The sequence below is a fragment of the Humulus lupulus genome, chromosome 8 (genome assembly GCF_963169125.1).
Source record: "Humulus lupulus chromosome 8, drHumLupu1.1, whole genome shotgun sequence".
NCBI classification, from domain to species: domain Eukaryota; kingdom Viridiplantae; phylum Streptophyta; class Magnoliopsida; order Rosales; family Cannabaceae; genus Humulus; species Humulus lupulus.
This window is the reverse complement of record NC_084800.1, coordinates 89,201,289-89,219,045: the sequence shown is the minus strand read 5'-3', so window position 1 is coordinate 89,219,045 and position 17,757 is coordinate 89,201,289. Positions and strand designations below refer to the sequence as shown.

At 29.7% G+C, this 17,757-nt stretch overlaps 2 protein-coding genes across 2 annotated transcripts; one reads left to right on the top strand and one right to left on the bottom strand.

The window, feature by feature from the left end:
• Positions 1-5,132: 5,132 nt before the first annotated feature.
• LOC133793948 (blue copper protein) lies at positions 5,133-6,937 on the bottom strand. The gene is made up of 2 exons (XM_062231171.1): positions 6,652-6,937; positions 5,133-5,638 (listed from the first exon to the last, which is right to left on the bottom strand). The coding sequence occupies exons 1-2, from the start codon at positions 6,914-6,916 to the stop codon at positions 5,241-5,243; spliced, it is 663 nt and encodes a 220-aa protein (XP_062087155.1). The 5' UTR covers positions 6,917-6,937; the 3' UTR covers positions 5,133-5,240.
• A 3,024-nt stretch (positions 6,938-9,961) lies between these two features.
• LOC133795793 (uncharacterized) lies at positions 9,962-11,011 on the top strand. Its single transcript, XM_062233254.1, has 2 exons — positions 9,962-10,427; positions 10,839-11,011. Exons 1-2 carry the CDS (start codon positions 10,178-10,180, stop codon positions 11,009-11,011), a joined length of 423 nt encoding a protein of 140 aa, XP_062089238.1. The 5' UTR covers positions 9,962-10,177.
• The last annotated feature ends 6,746 nt before the right edge of the window (positions 11,012-17,757 follow it).

Here is a 17,757-nt window from a genome sequence, read left to right as displayed (position 1 = left end):
ATACTGGACATGTCTTTTTAGATGCATGCTCATTTTAAAATAAGCAGCAATCATACTGACACACATGAATGGACTCGTATCCCAACCCTAATTTTTTCAATCTCTTTTTCGCCTCGTAGTATGATCCGTGGATTTTGTTTTCCTTAGGAAATGCAAGCTTTAACAACTTCAGCAATTCATCAAATATGTTGTTAGGCATCTTCCCTCTAACTTTTAGATGCAATAACTTTGCTAAAAAGTTCAGGGATGAAATCCAATCACATCCAGGATACAACTCCGCTTCAATCTCCTCAAATAACTCGTCATAATACTGACTCCCACCGGGATCCCTTTCTACTTCCTCAGTTGTCGGTAAAAGGAAGTCTTCCACAATGTGAATCATCTCATCGTCTTCATTCTCATCAACCACCTCATCAGCAACAATTTCTAGCACCTCACCATGAAAAATCCACTTATCATAAGCTTGATGAAAACCCCTATCGAATACGTGTGCCCGAACTACATCCAAAGATTCAAATTTATTATTATTGCATCTCACACACGGGCACCTAATTCTTCTATCAGAATCTTTATGTTCCGACGCCATCCTCAAAAAAGCTTGCAGACCATTCCAATATTCTTGACAACCACGATTTCTCAATGTTGTCCAAGTCTTGTCAATCGCCATCTAAAGTGTTATAAGAGTGTGAGTTTTAGTAATGTGAATAGGAATGGATAACAAAGGAAATTTGTAATCATTTTTTAAATCTTATGCAATATTATAATATATTATGTTATTTTATGATGTTTTATTAGATAATGTTATTTATAAACAAATTAATATTTTTTCCTAAACTAATTTATTATTTATTCTTAATTTTTAAAACTTTTATTAAATATAATTATCAATTTCTATATTCATGTAATTTATAACTATTTAATATTAGATAATATTATTCAATAAACAAATTAAATTATTTAATTAGATAATATTATATCAAACTTTTATTATTTAATTAATTAAATTAATAAAAAATAATTAAAAATACACTTTTTGTTTATTCATAATTTTTTCATTTGTAATAATATTAATAATAATTTTACAAATTAATTATTGTTTGACTTTTAGACTAATTTTTTTTTTTAAATAGTTAGATAAATTTTATTAATCTTTTTCATTCATTATTTTATTAATAATATTTTTAACTTATTATTTATGTGTCGATATCCCTGTAATTGATGGTTGTAGTCAACAACCATCAATCACAAGCATATCGGAACAGAGAAAATAAATTAACTACTAATTAATTTTTTTGTTCTATTTTTACAAATTATAATTATAATAATTTTACAAATGAATTATTGTTCTATTTTTGTGAAACATGTTCAATGCAAGAGTTTTTTTTCTTTTTCAGGTAGTAGGGGACAAAATCTAAAATCTTTGTGTCAATCCTCTCAAATATTAGTCTTTTTGCTAACGTTTTTATTTCAAAAGCAAAAGGTTTTTTTTTTTAAATAATGATGGACTTTAAACATTAACCACAAAAAATGTGACATAATTTTCTTTTCGATTTTAAAATGTCGTAAATAAAATACCAAATTTTAAAAAGAAAATGTTTTCGAAATATGTGACATTGTTTTTGTAAAGAAGAGCATTATCAACATTAAAAAAACTATTCCAAATAATCAGAGATTAGGAACACAAAGCCAAAACAGAGAATTGTCCACATAATGCAAAAACGACAGATTCATCATTAAAAATACCAACAAGTAACAACAATTCAGCAACAAAGTACCAAATATAAAATCTAAAATCAAAATACATCAATGACAGTAGTCCAAAATATCGATATCAACATAAATCATAAAAAAATACCTCTGACCCACTAAGCCAATAGTCCGAAATTCCTAAAGCCACCAAGTGTAATCTGAAAATGAAAGCCACCAAGACCAATCACAAAAGAATCACTGCCAAAACCAAAGTTATATATGTCACTGATTTCTTATTTCAGTATAAGCACAACATATTTCTAATGCATGAAGAATTATAATTGCCTACTAGTTTTCAGTGAGACCAGAGAGAGTATTCCATTTCCATTTCCATTTCTATTTCCACTAAGACACTATTTAACGATAGTTATTTATTGAAATACTGATTTTTTTAAATAAATTATCTTTAGACTCATATATATTATATTGGTCAACAATTGTTCTCTCATAAAAAGAAGGGAAGATAACATTCACATTAGCCCTTAAATTTGACTTAGGTTCATATTTGGCTTATTTATGTGGTTTGAAATCACTCCGATTTATAGTAACAGACGGTGGTCGGTCTAGGGTTCTAGAAAATTACAAAATCAATTACTTGAGCCAAATTCATTGAAATAAAGAGAATGAAAAACATACACGAAGAGAATACAAACCCATCACATCATAACACACAAAACATAGTCTGAAGTGAACAAAACAACGAAATTAAGAACAACGGTCCAGATATAAAGATAACAACTACTCTGAAAAAAAGCTAAAACTACAACAACAATAAACACAACTGACCACAGACGCGAAGAGGTGGAATGTTGCTGTGTAATCGTCTACCAGTCGAAGAGAAGACGCAAAGAAGAAAGGAGAACAGACGCGAAGAGGTGGTGCCAATTTGATTTGTATGCATAAGCATTAGTGGCGGGACCCGCCGCTATTAGTTTCTCCCACCGCCATTAATATTATTAGCGGCGGGTAGCCCGCCTCTAATAAATGTGATTACCCGCCGCTGATACTATTAGCGACGGATAGTCCGCCTTTAATACAGGTGATTATCCGCCGCTAATAAATTTTAAAAATTCCCGGGCATTTAATTTGGAATATTAGCGGCGGAGGCTCCGCCACTAATAGTGGCACAGTCCGCCGCTAATATATTTTTTAATATTTTTTTTAAATACTCACTTATTATTAGCGGCGGACCCCCAAGTCCGCCGCTAATAGACTGTACAATACAGGCGGACTTGGTCCGCCGCTAATACTTACGCCGCTAATAGGCTTTATTGTTGTAGTGTTGGATCCTGTATTTTGATAAATTACTTTTTGGACTTTGTGTGTTTGTAAAATGGTTCAAATAGATCCTTAAATTCAATTTTGATAAAAAAAAATTGAACTAAAATCACAAATAATTCACCAAACTAACAATTCAAAACAAAAGCACAATCATTCTGCCCAACAACTGTGTTGTTGCAAAGAAAAGGAGAAAGATAGGGGTTTGTGGTAGTGGTTGTGCTTTGTGTGGTTGCAAGCTTGCCCAACAAATGTGAAAAGGAGAGAAGAGAGAACGAATGAAGTATTTGAAACCAGATAGAATTGAGCGTGAGAAAACACAGAAACAAAGGAAAAGGGTTTAGACCGTAAAAATGAAAATAAAAGTTCTATTTTAATGTAAAATATATATAAAAATGAGCAAAATAAAAAAATCATAAAAATATATATTTTTGTGGTAGTGGTTGTGCTTTGTGTGGTTGCAAGCTTGCCCAACAAATGTGAAAAGGAGAGAAGAGAGAACGAATGAAGTATTTGAAACCTGATAGAATTGAGCGTGAGAAAACACAGAAACAAAGGAAAAGGGTTTAGACCGTAAAAATGAAAATAAAAGTTCTATTTTAATGTAAAATATATATAAAAATGAGCAAAATAAAAAAATCGTAAAAATATATATTTTTTAATTACTATATATAGGGGAAATTCTATTAATTTTAACTATTAATATTGATGAGCTTGTCATGTTGTTGCAAGAACATCGATATATTATCATAATAATTTTTTGGTTAAGGAACCATCTAGAAATTCACCTCACACTGGCTGGAAATAGTTGAAGATATCATGAGATATTTCAAATTGAAAAACATATTTTTGTAAACTGTGTGATAGATTGGGAAGTTACACGCTAAGTTCTAGTAAATGTGTGAGACTATAAGAGTCAGCCAGTATGTTTATGAAGATTTTAAGACCTGGTGAAACTGTAGTAGACAATTTTCAAATATATTGGAAAAAATGAGTATGCTTGCTTTGGATATGATTACTTTTTAATTGCAGGTATGTATTACATAGTTGATGCAGGGTATCCAAATATGAAAATGTTGTTTAGCTCCATATAAAGGGCAAAGAGACCATCTTCTTCAATTTCAACAAGGTAGTCAACCTAGTGGCTCTAAAGAAGTATCTAACCAAGCTCTTTCATCGTTGTGCAGTGTTATTGAACGTTGTTTTGGTATGTGGATAGCATGATTGGAAATTTTGCATCGAATGTCAAATTATAAGTTTGATAAATAAGTATCTATTGTTATCGCTTCAATGACTTTATATAATTTTATTAGGATGAAGACCATTAATGACATGAAGTTCCTGTCTTGTGATGAAGCAAATGATGATTTTGTAAATAGTGATTAACCAAATATTAACTTAACAAGAGATGAGACCAAAATGAGAGTTATTCATGATAAATCGCAGCTGAACTAGCATACGTATTTTTTTTATATATAATTATGTAATAAATTAAATATTCATTTTTATGCATATGGTTAATTTTGTTTATATTATTATCTTTTTCTTATTTTTTATCATTGTAAAAGAAAAATTTATTATTGTTGTTATTTTTTTTTTTTGTTGATAAAATTGACAAATATTATTTTGTAAGAGCTTTCATATTGTACTTACCAAACTATTTCAAAATCTTTTTGATGGAAAAAAAAACTCTTTTAAAACATAAATCCAAATACTAATTAAAAAACTCAAATTTCTCTTTTTCTAGTGCCCCAAAGTAAAAACTATCACAAACAAAAATAAACCCTATCTATATATAAAAGTTTATATGCCTTATATATAATAATCATTCAGTCTAATAATTCTATTGTTACATTTAATTTTTTTGTTTATCAAAATTGGATTTCAGAGTTTATTAAATTTATTTTATAAAATATTGAGTCCAAAAAATAATTTATCAAAACAGACATGATCCAAATAAATAATAAGAATAAATAAAAACAAGTTAAAAGAAAGATATAAACCATTTACATCTCTGAAGGGGCATTGACTTCTGGCAGGTATAACTAGTAATAATAACTAATTCGTTTGCTAACTGTATTTTTCTTAAAATAAAGAAATAATAATAATTATTATCCGTATTCAACAAGTGAATTAGTACAAATATAATAATACAAAATTGACAATGTAAGGAAAGGTGTAATTATAATCAAGACCAGTATATAATTAATTTTTCATAGCATGGAAAGTAGAAGAGGTAGAAAAGCTAGTAGTGTAACAGTATGAGTTAGAGCAATATGTGAAAAGGCAGTAGAAGCTGATGAAGTAGTAGGAATGTTATTATTATTGGCCTTGGAAGAAGGGTTGGGGAGATCAGATGGGTCGAGCGGGGTGGCCTGAGGTGAGGCAGTTGGTGCGTAAGCTTGATTATTCTCACGTACGTTCAATTGAATCTTCATCCCTCCTAGGCAATGTAACTTGTTACCACACACAAAGTACATGTTGCCAGGTTTCTTCAATGTGATTGTTGTGTTTCCTGCTGAGTATGCATTCAAAACGTTTGTCGTATTGCAACTCTCGAAGTTTTCTTTTGCCACTTCACTTACACTGTGGGTTGATGAGTACTGGAACACTGCCAAATTTAACTCATGGATGAACAAATTTATTATAAAGAATTCTTTAATTCTAAACATGTATTAAATTTTGATGTACATAAAGCTATAGTTTAATTGTCAATCAGTCTCATGATGAATTAATTCAAGGAAATATATGTATGGAAGACTTCTTAGTGGTTACTACTTATAAATAAGTACTAACAATTATTACTACTTATAAATAAGTACTAACAATTATGATGATATGACAACATAATGACTTGGTATAGTAAGTCACCAATAGTTAAATATTTTTTTCCATATTAATTTTGAATTTAGTTGTTTTTTGTCATAATTAATGTTGTTTCCAACAAGAGACACTAGCTATATTTAGAAATTAACATGCATTTTAAAAATAAAAAAATTATAATATTATATTTTTTATAATAAATATACGTTTTTCATTAGATAATCTTTCTAAAAATTTGAAAAAATTAAAATATTTTTTTAAAAATATTAATTAATAACTATAAATATGAACTATTAATCTTAATTTAATAATTAATATTAAAGTAGTAACAGTGCACTTATATATATTTATATATATGCTAAAAATATTTCCTCTCACTCGATGATTTGTGTCGAATATACTTGATATATGACTTGCTGAATTTATTCAACACTTTATCTATATATATATACTATTTTAAGTAATAATATGCTTATCTTTAAAAGTGATTTTAATTCAAAATCATTAGTTTTTCACTAGTCCTGATCATTTTATTTTAATTCCGACTATAGATGACATATTTGTAGTAAAAAAAAAACTTGCGAGTTTTAATTTTTTTTTTTTTTTAGTAAGAGCATATTTGTAAAATGAATGAATAATTTCTGCTATTTCTTTTTTAACATTACATCATATATCCATATTTATGTAATATTTCGTACATGCGGAGTCTTAATTTAACAGGACGAACGATTTAGCTAATTAGAATTCAAACTATATATATACATATATACATATTCAACATAAAAATAATAATGTACTCACCAAGAACATCGCCAACGTTGAATGTCTTGTCATTAGTCCACGAGTCAAGATTGGAACTTATATCCCACCCAGAAGTATCTCCCACCGTGTATGTAGTTGCTCTACATGTTATTATGGCAGACCCAAACATAAGAAACGCATAAACCAGAAGCAACGTCTTTTGATTCATAATGTTAACGGTTCGTTTTCGATATTTGGAGATCATGAAATAATAAGAGAGATAATTCACAAAGTTTGTAGAGACTACCCACATCGCTATCTCCATTTATACATTGAGGATTGCTTGTATTAGATCACCTAACTTCAACGTACAGAAAGAATGACTTGCGTTTTTCAGTATCTAATCATTTGTTGTGTATTATATATCATTTTTTAAATTACTTTTGAGACCAACAAAGTATGAACTTATTATTACCTAACAAAAACAAAAAAACCAATATTCATTAATCGAACTATATGGGAAAAAGTCTACCCTAACATTGTTCTGTGTTTCGTAAGAGTCGTGATAACGAAGGCAGGTGATTACCTACTTTTATATATAATTTTAGTCATATTTATATGTGAATAAATTGGGTAAAATTTCTTGTGTTGGTGTGTAGGTGGGTGGGGGGAGTCGGAAGATCTAGAGATCAAGTTATTCATTATTGGTGTACATAGAGCAGTTTAACACCTCCCAACCTCCAATTCCTTCTATGAATTTAAATTTGAATTTGATTTTGACATATTGGGCGAGCCCTTCATTACGAAACCCCAAGTCATGTTCCTTCAATAAATAAATAAAAATCAAACTATAGTTAGCAATACCATAACTAATTATCCACATTGATGATAATTAGTCCTAAAATATAATAATATTAATTTACCCCTTTTTTTTTTTTATATAATTTACGTTTTTTGTTTTTTAATTAATTGATCATATTTTTATAAGGAAACGCTCTATATCATTTTACATATTTTGTTTTGCTTAAATACCTACTTGCATTTTATGTAGTTTTAATAAAACTATTATACTTTCGTGTTTTACCAAATATTACAAAATACATTTTCAAGAATTTTTTGGTCCAAGAACATAATAGAGAGGCGGAGAGGCCCAAGAACACAATAGAGAGGCGGAGAGGCCCACCTCTCTCGTTGCTTAGCAATAACCACAACCTACCAAGCCATTTTTTTTCTTCTTCAAGTGTTTCTCATTTTTCTCTATTTATACTCTCAGTCTCAGCCGACAGAGAGAAACAAGAGTGGAGGAGAAACATGTAAATATATAATAATAATAATAATAATAATAAGAGTAATTAGCGACAAAACTTTCTTATCTTTATATTTTTATGCACTTAATTCTTAATTTTTTCTTACCAGTGAAACTGCCAAATCCATGGTTCCGTTAACAAATCTAAGGTCTCTGTTTGTTGTGGTTGTTAACTACGAACGCAAAGCCCCCTGACCATCTAAACTAATGTCATGTCATAATTTTTTTAAATTAAAAAAATCATTTCAATTTAAAATAGATTAATTAAAATTAAAAAATATTAAAAATTAAAATCTAAACCCTAAATTTTTCTCTCTTTCTTCTTCATTCGCAGGCCTTTGCCCTGTCTTGCGCAACCCAACGTGACCCAACCCCATCCCCAACCCCAACCCCAGCCTCCTTCTTCTTCTTCTTCTTCTTCTTGCAACTTCTCAACTCCAAAATCAAACCCAGTAAATCAATAGGTGAATATGGTATCTTCCACTTGAAATACAACAAAAATAGGGGCAGCAACAAAATCCCAATCCCAATCCCAATCCCAATCTCAAACTCAAACTCACTCGCCATTGAGATGACTTCTTCCACCTGAAATACGACAAAAACAGGGGTAACAACGAAGAGCAGCTGCACAGTTCAACCGGGGATGGCTTCGCGAGAAAAACCAGATCTGAAGCAAACCGAAAGTAAGAGTTTCCCAGCTGCTCCGACAACTACCTGTAGGCAAAGATCATAGGTGAAAAGCTCCTAGTTCCGTCGAAGACGAGGCAATCTTGTTGCGGTCTGCAGCCTCTGTCGAAGTTGAAGATCGAAGGGGATTGGAGGTTGTAGTCGTTGAAGTTGAGATGTGAAGAGGGAGTTAGAGAGTGCGAGATGATATAAAGAAAGAGGGAATGGGTAGGCGGCTAGGGCTTCTAGAAGAAGAAGAATAAGAAGAAGGAAAGAAGAAAAAGAAAAAAAAAAATTAAGAATTAGTTTTTTAATGTATTTTTTAAATATTAATTAATCTATTTTTAAATTAAAATATTTTTTTATTTTGAATTAATTTAAATATATTCATTTATTTATTTTAATTTAAAAAAATTATAACATGATTAGTTTAGATAGTGAGGTGGCTCCTTATTGATAGTTAACAGTCACAACAAACGGAGACCTTAGATTTACTAACGAAACCGTGGATTGGGAGGTTTCACCATGGAAAAAAAGAATTGAGAGTTAAGGATATAAGAATTAATGTAAAGATGAGAGAGTTTTGACACTAATTACTCTATTACTACTATTACTACTACTACTACTACTAATAATAATAATAATAAAAAAGACCATAAAACTGCATGTTATAAGTCGAGCACGATACAATTAATAAATATAGAGTAATGCAAGAAACATATTTAAATTGCACACATTTTTTAAACACAATAATGCATATTTAATTTTAGTTATAGATAATTTTAAGTATGGTCCAAATCACTTATAATTGTATGATAGAGATTGAACACATATCATTACGTCAACAAAATATTATTAGGTGCGGCAATCAAGTGTAAGTTCACATTATATAATTATTAATTATACTTGAGTTGATACATACTAAGTACGAGCAAGCTAATAAGACTAGCGTACCTAGGCATTATTAATATTTAATCATCACTAATATATTTATACTCATAATTTTATTTTATATATAAATACTAAGAAAAATTGTTGTGATAGAAAATATTTTCATAAGACAATTAGAAAATGCCACATCGACTCGTGCCCGCATTTCAAGTGGGATGTTCGACATATTCCAAACTAATTTACACTACATGTTTAACATAAGAAAAAATGGATCATATCATGTTGTATGTATATAAAGAAATAAAAAAAATCCCTATTATTTAAAATTAAGTTTATTTATATTTCATCATTAATAATTTGTATTTTAAAAATATGCCGATGAATATGATCATGGATCGAAATATGGTAACAAAATGAGATGATGTAAAGGATAATTAATAAGTGTGAATTTGTGGAGACAATTAGTTAAATGAACTAAACACGTTCGTAATTATAATAAAGGCAAAACAGAAGAGGACAGTCAATGTAATCAACAAAATCTCCCAATTTACAGCCACCTTTTACTCTCCACCCTCATCACTACTTTATTTTCTCTCTCAAACAAACACTGTTACTCCTACTCCTACATTTTCATCATCATCAAACTCCATCTCTATCTTATAATATCGTTTCTCACTACAAGGAAAAATACTCATTAATTAATTAATTAACCTCAATAATAGGATGTATAGATCTGCAAGTTGGAACCGGGTTTCGGATGAGTATAACTCGGTTCAGTCGCCTCCGTCGATGAGAACGACGTCGTCTTTTGAGGACGGCGATCAGCAGCTTCCGCTGTATGATATGCAACTCGCTGACATGGCCAAGAAAGAGAGGGCTCGTCTCAAGTTGGCTGAAAATGCCGTCCATCTTATTCCTCTTGTTCTCATTCTTTGTGCTTTTATTCTTTGGTTCTTCTCCACCACACCCGCAGGTATAATTATCTACATAAATATATATATATATAATCAATATTACAAATGTATTATACCACTATCCACTTTTATATGAATAAATGTATATATTTGTATATATTTAATGGAAACTAGTACGTAAGTCACTCTATTTGTTTAGGATTTATTATTAGGCCGGGTATCGAATATAAAAGAAAAAGAAAGTGGGATATAAGTGAAGACTTGTATGCAGAAACCAAATAATTAAACTATATATATATATATACATATTTACAAGAAAAAATAATAACAAAATAAACAGTTAAAATTAATTAAATGGTATAAACGTGAAGACTTGAGTTTCATTTAAGATCATTACTTCGTAATGTTAAAATTTTGACAGATTGGTTTTATGTATTTTGTGTTTTATATATGTATATATGTATGTGTAGATGGAAGGTATAAGGGGGAATCGATAGCAGCAAGAATAGAAGGATTGAGTATAGAAGGGGAGATCGATAATGATAGCGATGGCACTCAAACAGGCATTATACCAACCGTGGATTTAAGATACACAAAATCCCAAAGACTAACTTCTCTCAAAGCATCAAAAAAGATGGATTAATCATAAACTTAATGTGTATAATACTCAAACTTTTTTTTTCTCAATCCTCTCCAAAAATAATCTCAGTCCTAGTTACTTGTGTTTTGGATTAATATAATCATAAAGCTTAATTAGTTCTTGCAGCTTAATTGTTTTCTATATTAGCTACTTAGAGCATCTACAACGGTGGTAGCCACAGAAGTGGCTTCACCATATATGTCAGATAAAATGTCAACATGGCATTACCAAGTGAGACTTTTATATGTTGTGGTCAGAGATGTAGCCACTGCATGGCAACGTTGCCTGCTTTTAAAAAATTAATAATACTTTAATATAATTTATGTACTTTTGGCAACAAAAAGATGGCTTGCACTGCAGATGCTCTTATAGCATCTACAGTGTTGGCTACCATGTCAATCTTGAGAAAAGGAAAAACAAAGCAACGACATTGCCAAAAAATAGGGTTGAATATATAGTATTTTGTTGATTTTGAGACCCACATTAATATAAACAACATTTTTGGCAACCCATTGCTGATGCTCTTATATTATATTATCCTATAAAAAATATTAAACAAAACTACTATAGTTTTCTTTTTTTTTTTAAAAAAAAAACCATATATATAAGCCCTAGTAAAATACAATTAAATCTATTTTATTTTATTTTTAACTTTTAATAGTAACTCTATTTTTTTTGTTAAAAAAAGTCTTTCTTTTTTATTTTATTATCTCTCTAATGTTATTGATCACTTATTTGATTTTTAGGAGAACTAGTCTTGATGAACCATATTTCTCAGCAATTAGAACTTCATTAAACATAATCAAAATGTTATATATCCTAAAGGAAAGAATTGAATTCTCAAAACCTTCGTCCACTTGAAGAGCATATACAACTTCCATGAGCAATCTTGTTGACTAAACAATAAACAGGAATTAGAGATGCTCCTAAATTGTATAGGGTCCGTTTGGTAAAAATTTTGTTTTTGAATTTTTTAAACACAAAAATAAAAATATGTTTGGTAACTATTTTTGTTTTTTATTTTTAAAAGCAGAAAAATAATAAACGTGTTTGTTAACTTTTATTTTTATTTTTTGTTTAACAATATAAGGTGTTTGTTGACGCGATTCTTCGCCAACAGGTAATTAAGAAAATGAGAGGAAGTGATTAGTGCTTAACAATGAACCGAAATAGAGGAATGATCTTTAAATGGACTGATGACACAATTATATTTTTTAGGTGGTTCAAAAGTTAAAATCCTTGTACTCCACTAGCCAATATTATTGCTATATGCCTGATATGTTGGGGTTTTATGCCCTAATTAAAACTCAAATTCTTTGTAATCTCATTTTATTATCAATAAAAGAATAGAAATTATTTTTTGACTTGGTCAATCACTTTGCTCACATGTTTTATTTTCATGATTATTTGTTTAATATAAACTTCTATTAAATCCCGAGCATATAGCTAATCTTATTTATAGTGACGTAATCACAGTGGAATATAAATATGATTATATGTTCAAAATAAGTTAGTCCTAAGATTAGTCAGTGCACCGGATTTACACTGACCTGCCAATCTATGATATGATCTACTTACACATTACAGTGTTATGTTCTTTCCAGAACGTTAGCAAAGTAGATAAGATCGGATGTATTTGTTACATCGGACAAGATCGATATTGACAGTTGATAAGATAAGTAAACATACCGTTATTATCTATTCTAGTCATATCATATAGTTGACCATAGGTCAATTCAATCTCAATTCTGAGTGGTTAGTATTCTAACTGATTGTATTATTTGAGTTCTTTGACTTGTTCGTTACCAGCTTACCCTACGGACTAGCCCATACTTACATCTTGGGAACTCGGTAGTATAATTGAGTGGGAGTGTTAATCATAGATATGAACATCTATAGCTTCTGATGAAGAAGTGAAATGATGGTTTCCTTTTAGTTTGGTTCAATGTGTTAAATGATAGAGATCTCATTTCAGTAATTAAATTAGTTTACTGAAATATCATTTACAAGGAACTAAGTGTTTTAAGGATAAAATACAATGAGGGGTAAAATAGTATTTTAGTCCTATCTCATTGTAGACCGTCTATAGAGGATTGAGTAACAATTATGGTTGTAACAATGGATAATTAATAGCGTATCTATATTTTTTATAGAGCGTTCTATGAATTCAAGAGTGCAATTCCAAGTCTATAGTTGAGTCACGAGGAATTAATAAGTTAGTAAATTTATTTGTTAGATTTATGATAACTTATTGGAGCTTGATTTCATAGGCCCATGGTCCCTATTGTACCTTGGATAAAATCATCTAGATAGTTTCAATTAATTGATTTAATCATCAATTAGAATTATCAAAGTTGACCAGGTCAATTTTGGATAGTTTTCATAGAGTTGTGTAATTTTGAGAATAAAAGAAAAATTATGGCAGATTTATTAATTAAGATAAATTGGTATCTAAATTAATAAATAAATTTAAATCAAGGTTCAAATTATAAATAATTAATTTGATAAATGATTTAAATAATTATTTAATTAATTAAATCAATAGAAAATAACTCAGGCCTTGATTTTAAGTCCAATGGGTTTATAATCAAATGGGAAATTTCACGGGCCTATAGCCCATGATAATTTCGACCTAGGGCTTCAAAATGGCTATTATTTTATTGATTTTTTAATTAAATTAAATGACCTAATTGAGTCTATAAAAGGAATGCTTAGAGAGAGGTCAGTAGGAGAAGTTTGAAAAGTCACAAGTCAGATTTTCTGATAGTTTTATATTCTCTCTAAACACAAGTCCTTTTCTAAACCTCTTTGTTATTTTCTTTTCTTCTCTCTATATCTATCTCATGTGTTGAGAATTGCCCACACTAGTCTAGGTGGTTCTAAGGATACATTGGAAGATTGTGAAGAAAATAGAAGATCGGTTCAGTTTCTTGATAATACTCTGCGACAGAAAGGATACAAGAGTTAGAGAAACTGAAGGAAGGACTCTTAATTCCGCTGCGTATACTGTAAGTATTATATTATTTGTTTCTCTTTGAATTCAATTTTGGAAACATGTTTTAGGCTATCTCGTATTAATTTGTTTAATATTAGATATACATGAAAATAAATAAAGATCTTATATAAGCTTTTTCCAACAACTGGCCTCAGAGACTTTGGTAATCTTTATTTGCATGCACGAACATGTTAAAAAAATTGGATTATTTGATATGTTTGAATAATTGGATGGTTTTTCATGTTTTTATGAACATATTGATTTTATGTGAATTTTAGCAATTTTTAGGTTATTTTGTTGTATTTTCTATGCTATTAATTTTATATATGTTTTATTTTGTGTAAAACATGCTAAAAATTAATTAGAAAATGATTTTGGTTTGAAAAATTGCTCAAAAAAAAATTTTTGAATTTTTTTTTGTATGGGCTCCCATGCGCGCGCGCCTGTGCGCATCCCTCCGTGTGCCCCGCGTGCGCGCCTGTGCGTGTCCCTCCGTGCGCCCCGCGCGCGTCCCTCCGTGTACGCGCGACACCAACCAAAGCACATGGGTACTGTTCATCCAGAATTTAAAAAAAAAAAAAACTTTTTTGAAAAATAAAAAAAAATTAAATTTGTGGAAATAAATTATTTATAATCAAAACTAAAAAATATATATTTTTTGTTTTATCATTTAATTTTTTTTTTAAATAAGATATTTTTGTTAGTTGAGATTTAAATAATTAGATATTTTCTACAAATATTCAAATTCAAATTTAAAAATAAACTAACAACTTAATTTTAAATATTTTAATATATTAAAATATTATAATTATGATATCAGATATTTAAGATATTTTCATTTAAATTCTTCATATTCTAATTGAATCTTTATTTGAAAATATAAATATCTTTTTATTCTATAGTTTTTAATATTTAAATTATTTGAAATTTGAATATTGTTAGTTAGATATTTTTATGGATGTTTGAATTTGTTTAACTATTTGAGATATTTTAGGGTTGTTATAACTATTTGTATTTTATTATTTTTAAATGTTAAAATATTATATAATAGTTGTAACAACACAAGATATTTTTGAAAAATAGTTTAGATATTGATTTTAAAAATTAAAATTGGTTAAATTTTGAAAAATATCATTTTTTTCAGCCAATTAATAAAATATTTTTTTTATAAATGGGATTTAAATTAACTTTGGTTAATTGTTGATAAATCCTATTTAAATTAAATTAATTTTTTTTTTCAAATTAACCTAAAACCAAGTTGATTGTTGATAAATGAAATTTAAATTAACTATTGTTAATTATTGATAAATTTCATTTAAATTGACTTATTTTTGTAAAAATTTAATTAATTTGAATTTTTTTGATAAATTCTAGATAATTAATTGTGGTATTTTTTTGCAAATGAAATAAATTGTGGTATTTTTGCATAAATTCATAGAATTGCTCATACAGTAACATGATTAGGCCCATCCAATTATAACATGTCTGTTTGCACTATATGTGATATTTTTGCAATTGGGCTTAGATGCATATAATGGCCCATATGTTTGTTAGATATATGGTATTTTGCCAAATAAAATATTCATAAAATGATAGGTTTTATTTGGGCCCATTAGAAAATGTAAAGTTTAAATTCATCTCTTGTGGGTGATTCCACTTGTGAAGGCCCATTTGCTTTGCATGACTATAGTGGGTCTAATCAATTAATAACAATTAATAAAACGAATGTTTAAATTCCTGTCTTTTGGACTTTGTATGGAAGATATGGGGCCTTTGTAGTGGGAACGACATACTGGACCCAGCCCTCCTCCATACAAACCCAATTGTTAAGGCCCATTTACCTGAGTTGGACTTAATTATATAGGTTCATTATATTAGTTAAACCTAAATATTGATTAGCAACAAATTAATTCTAAATTAATTGAATTTGTTTTAATGTGACACTTTAGAATTAATAAGAAATTATAGGACTTTGGTTTTAAAAAATTTAATCTGTTTAATTTTTTTTGGAAAACCATAGTCATTAATTTTTTAAAAATAAATAATAAAAATATTATTTTTAATTTTATAATGAGCTTATTTTAAGAATTTTATTCGATCTCCACTGTTGGTTTAACATAGTCAATAGCTTAATGGGGCCTCGAGGCACTTTGATTCGTCCCCCTACGGAAGGTGTTCATTAGTTATTTTGACAAGGTTAGATTTCGAAAGATAGATAATTATAGGTCAAATTATACTAGACTCACCCCTACGGTGACTACTAGGACTAAATCTATGATTATTGAAACCGTGGGTCTAGCTCATAAAATAAGAGATTTTGTTTTCTTATTTTGATCGAATAGTAGGTTGTTAATAGTGGTGTCCATTATTAAATGAGTTTACAACTCTATTTAACTAGTGGTATTTTTTACTATCGCCAACCGGGACAAGGATATCATAGATTAGTTAAAAACCTAAAGAAATAGAGATATGATTGTTTTTGGTATTTTTTCTCATATCTTACATATTTTTGGTATATGTTGTGCTATTTCTTGAAATTTGTGTGAATAGAATTTTTATTGAGCTAATGTGATTGATTTCTATTTTATTGATAATTTGTAGTTTTAAGCTAAGTAGTGTTTGTGTCTGCTCCCATCCTTTCTCCACTTTCGATGGAGAAACTCACTGGAGAAACCTTCCTTAATTGGAAGCAGAACATCAACAAAGAGTTGATTGGTGACAACTCTGAATTCGTCATGATTGAGGAATCCCCAGAACGAGCACCGTGTCCGCACGATAGTGATGGCACCGTCAATGCTCATGATGGCACCGTAAATGCTTGGATAACACTGTCTCCGAACGTAAGTTATGGCACCGTGAATTCTCGGATGGCACCATGTCTGCACGTTCGTGATCAACTCAACTATGGTCTAACGCAGCTCATGAATGAGCTTCAGATTATTGAACCTGTCATGGGTGGACCTAGTAAAGGAGGTGAAAATAAGACTACTGATGTTGCTGCACATCTAGCTAAGGCTGAAGCTAACCAAGCTTCGTCTTCAAAAGCTGGAAACAAGAGGAAATGTGGACAAATAAACAACCCAAAGCCTGCAAAGGCTGCAAAGACGAGTGCACAACCAAGTGCACAGACGCTTAAGGGGAAGAACAAGAAAAACAAGAAAGGTAAAGATAAGTGCTTTCACTGCAAAGAGAAGGGGCATTGGAAACGAGATTGCCCTAAGTTTCTAGCAGCGAAAAACAAAGGTAATGATTATAGTTCATTTATCTTGGAAACATGTGTTTTAGAGAATGATAAATCTGTTTGTATTAATGATTCTGGAACTACTAACCATGTTTGTAACTCTTTACAGCTTCTTGAATAGTGGGAGGAAGTGAACGAAGGCGGCTTAAAGCTTAGAGTTGGAAACGGAGCGTTCGTTGCGGTCCAAGCTAGAGGAAGAGCTCGTCTGAAGTTCAGAAATAAATTTTTAATTTTAAAAGATGTATTTTTTATTCCGGATTTTAGTAGAAATTTAATTTCAGTTTCCATGTTGCAATTAGAACGATTTGTTATGACTTTCATAAGTTTTAATATATCTATTTCTTTCAATGGATCACAATTGTGTATTGCATGTTTGGAAAACGGGCTTTATATTCTGTGACCTAACGAACCCCTCGCTCTTAACAATGATTTATTCAAAGTAGCTAAACCTAGGACCAATAAACGTCAAAAGACCGATAACAATAATATGACGTATTTATGGCACTTGAGATT

Coding starts and splice junctions, on each gene's coding strand:
- LOC133793948 (XM_062231171.1), bottom strand. CDS start 6,916: ATGGAGATAGCGATGTGGGTAGTCTCTACAAACTTTGTGAATTATCTC. Junction 5,639..6,651: donor CAACGTTGGCGATGTTCTTG/GTGAGTACATTA, acceptor TAAATTTGGCAG/TGTTCCAGTACTCATCAACC.
- LOC133795793 (XM_062233254.1), top strand. CDS start 10,178: ATGTATAGATCTGCAAGTTGGAACCGGGTTTCGGATGAGTATAACTCG. Junction 10,428..10,838: donor CTTCTCCACCACACCCGCAG/GTATAATTATCT, acceptor ATGTATGTGTAG/ATGGAAGGTATAAGGGGGAA.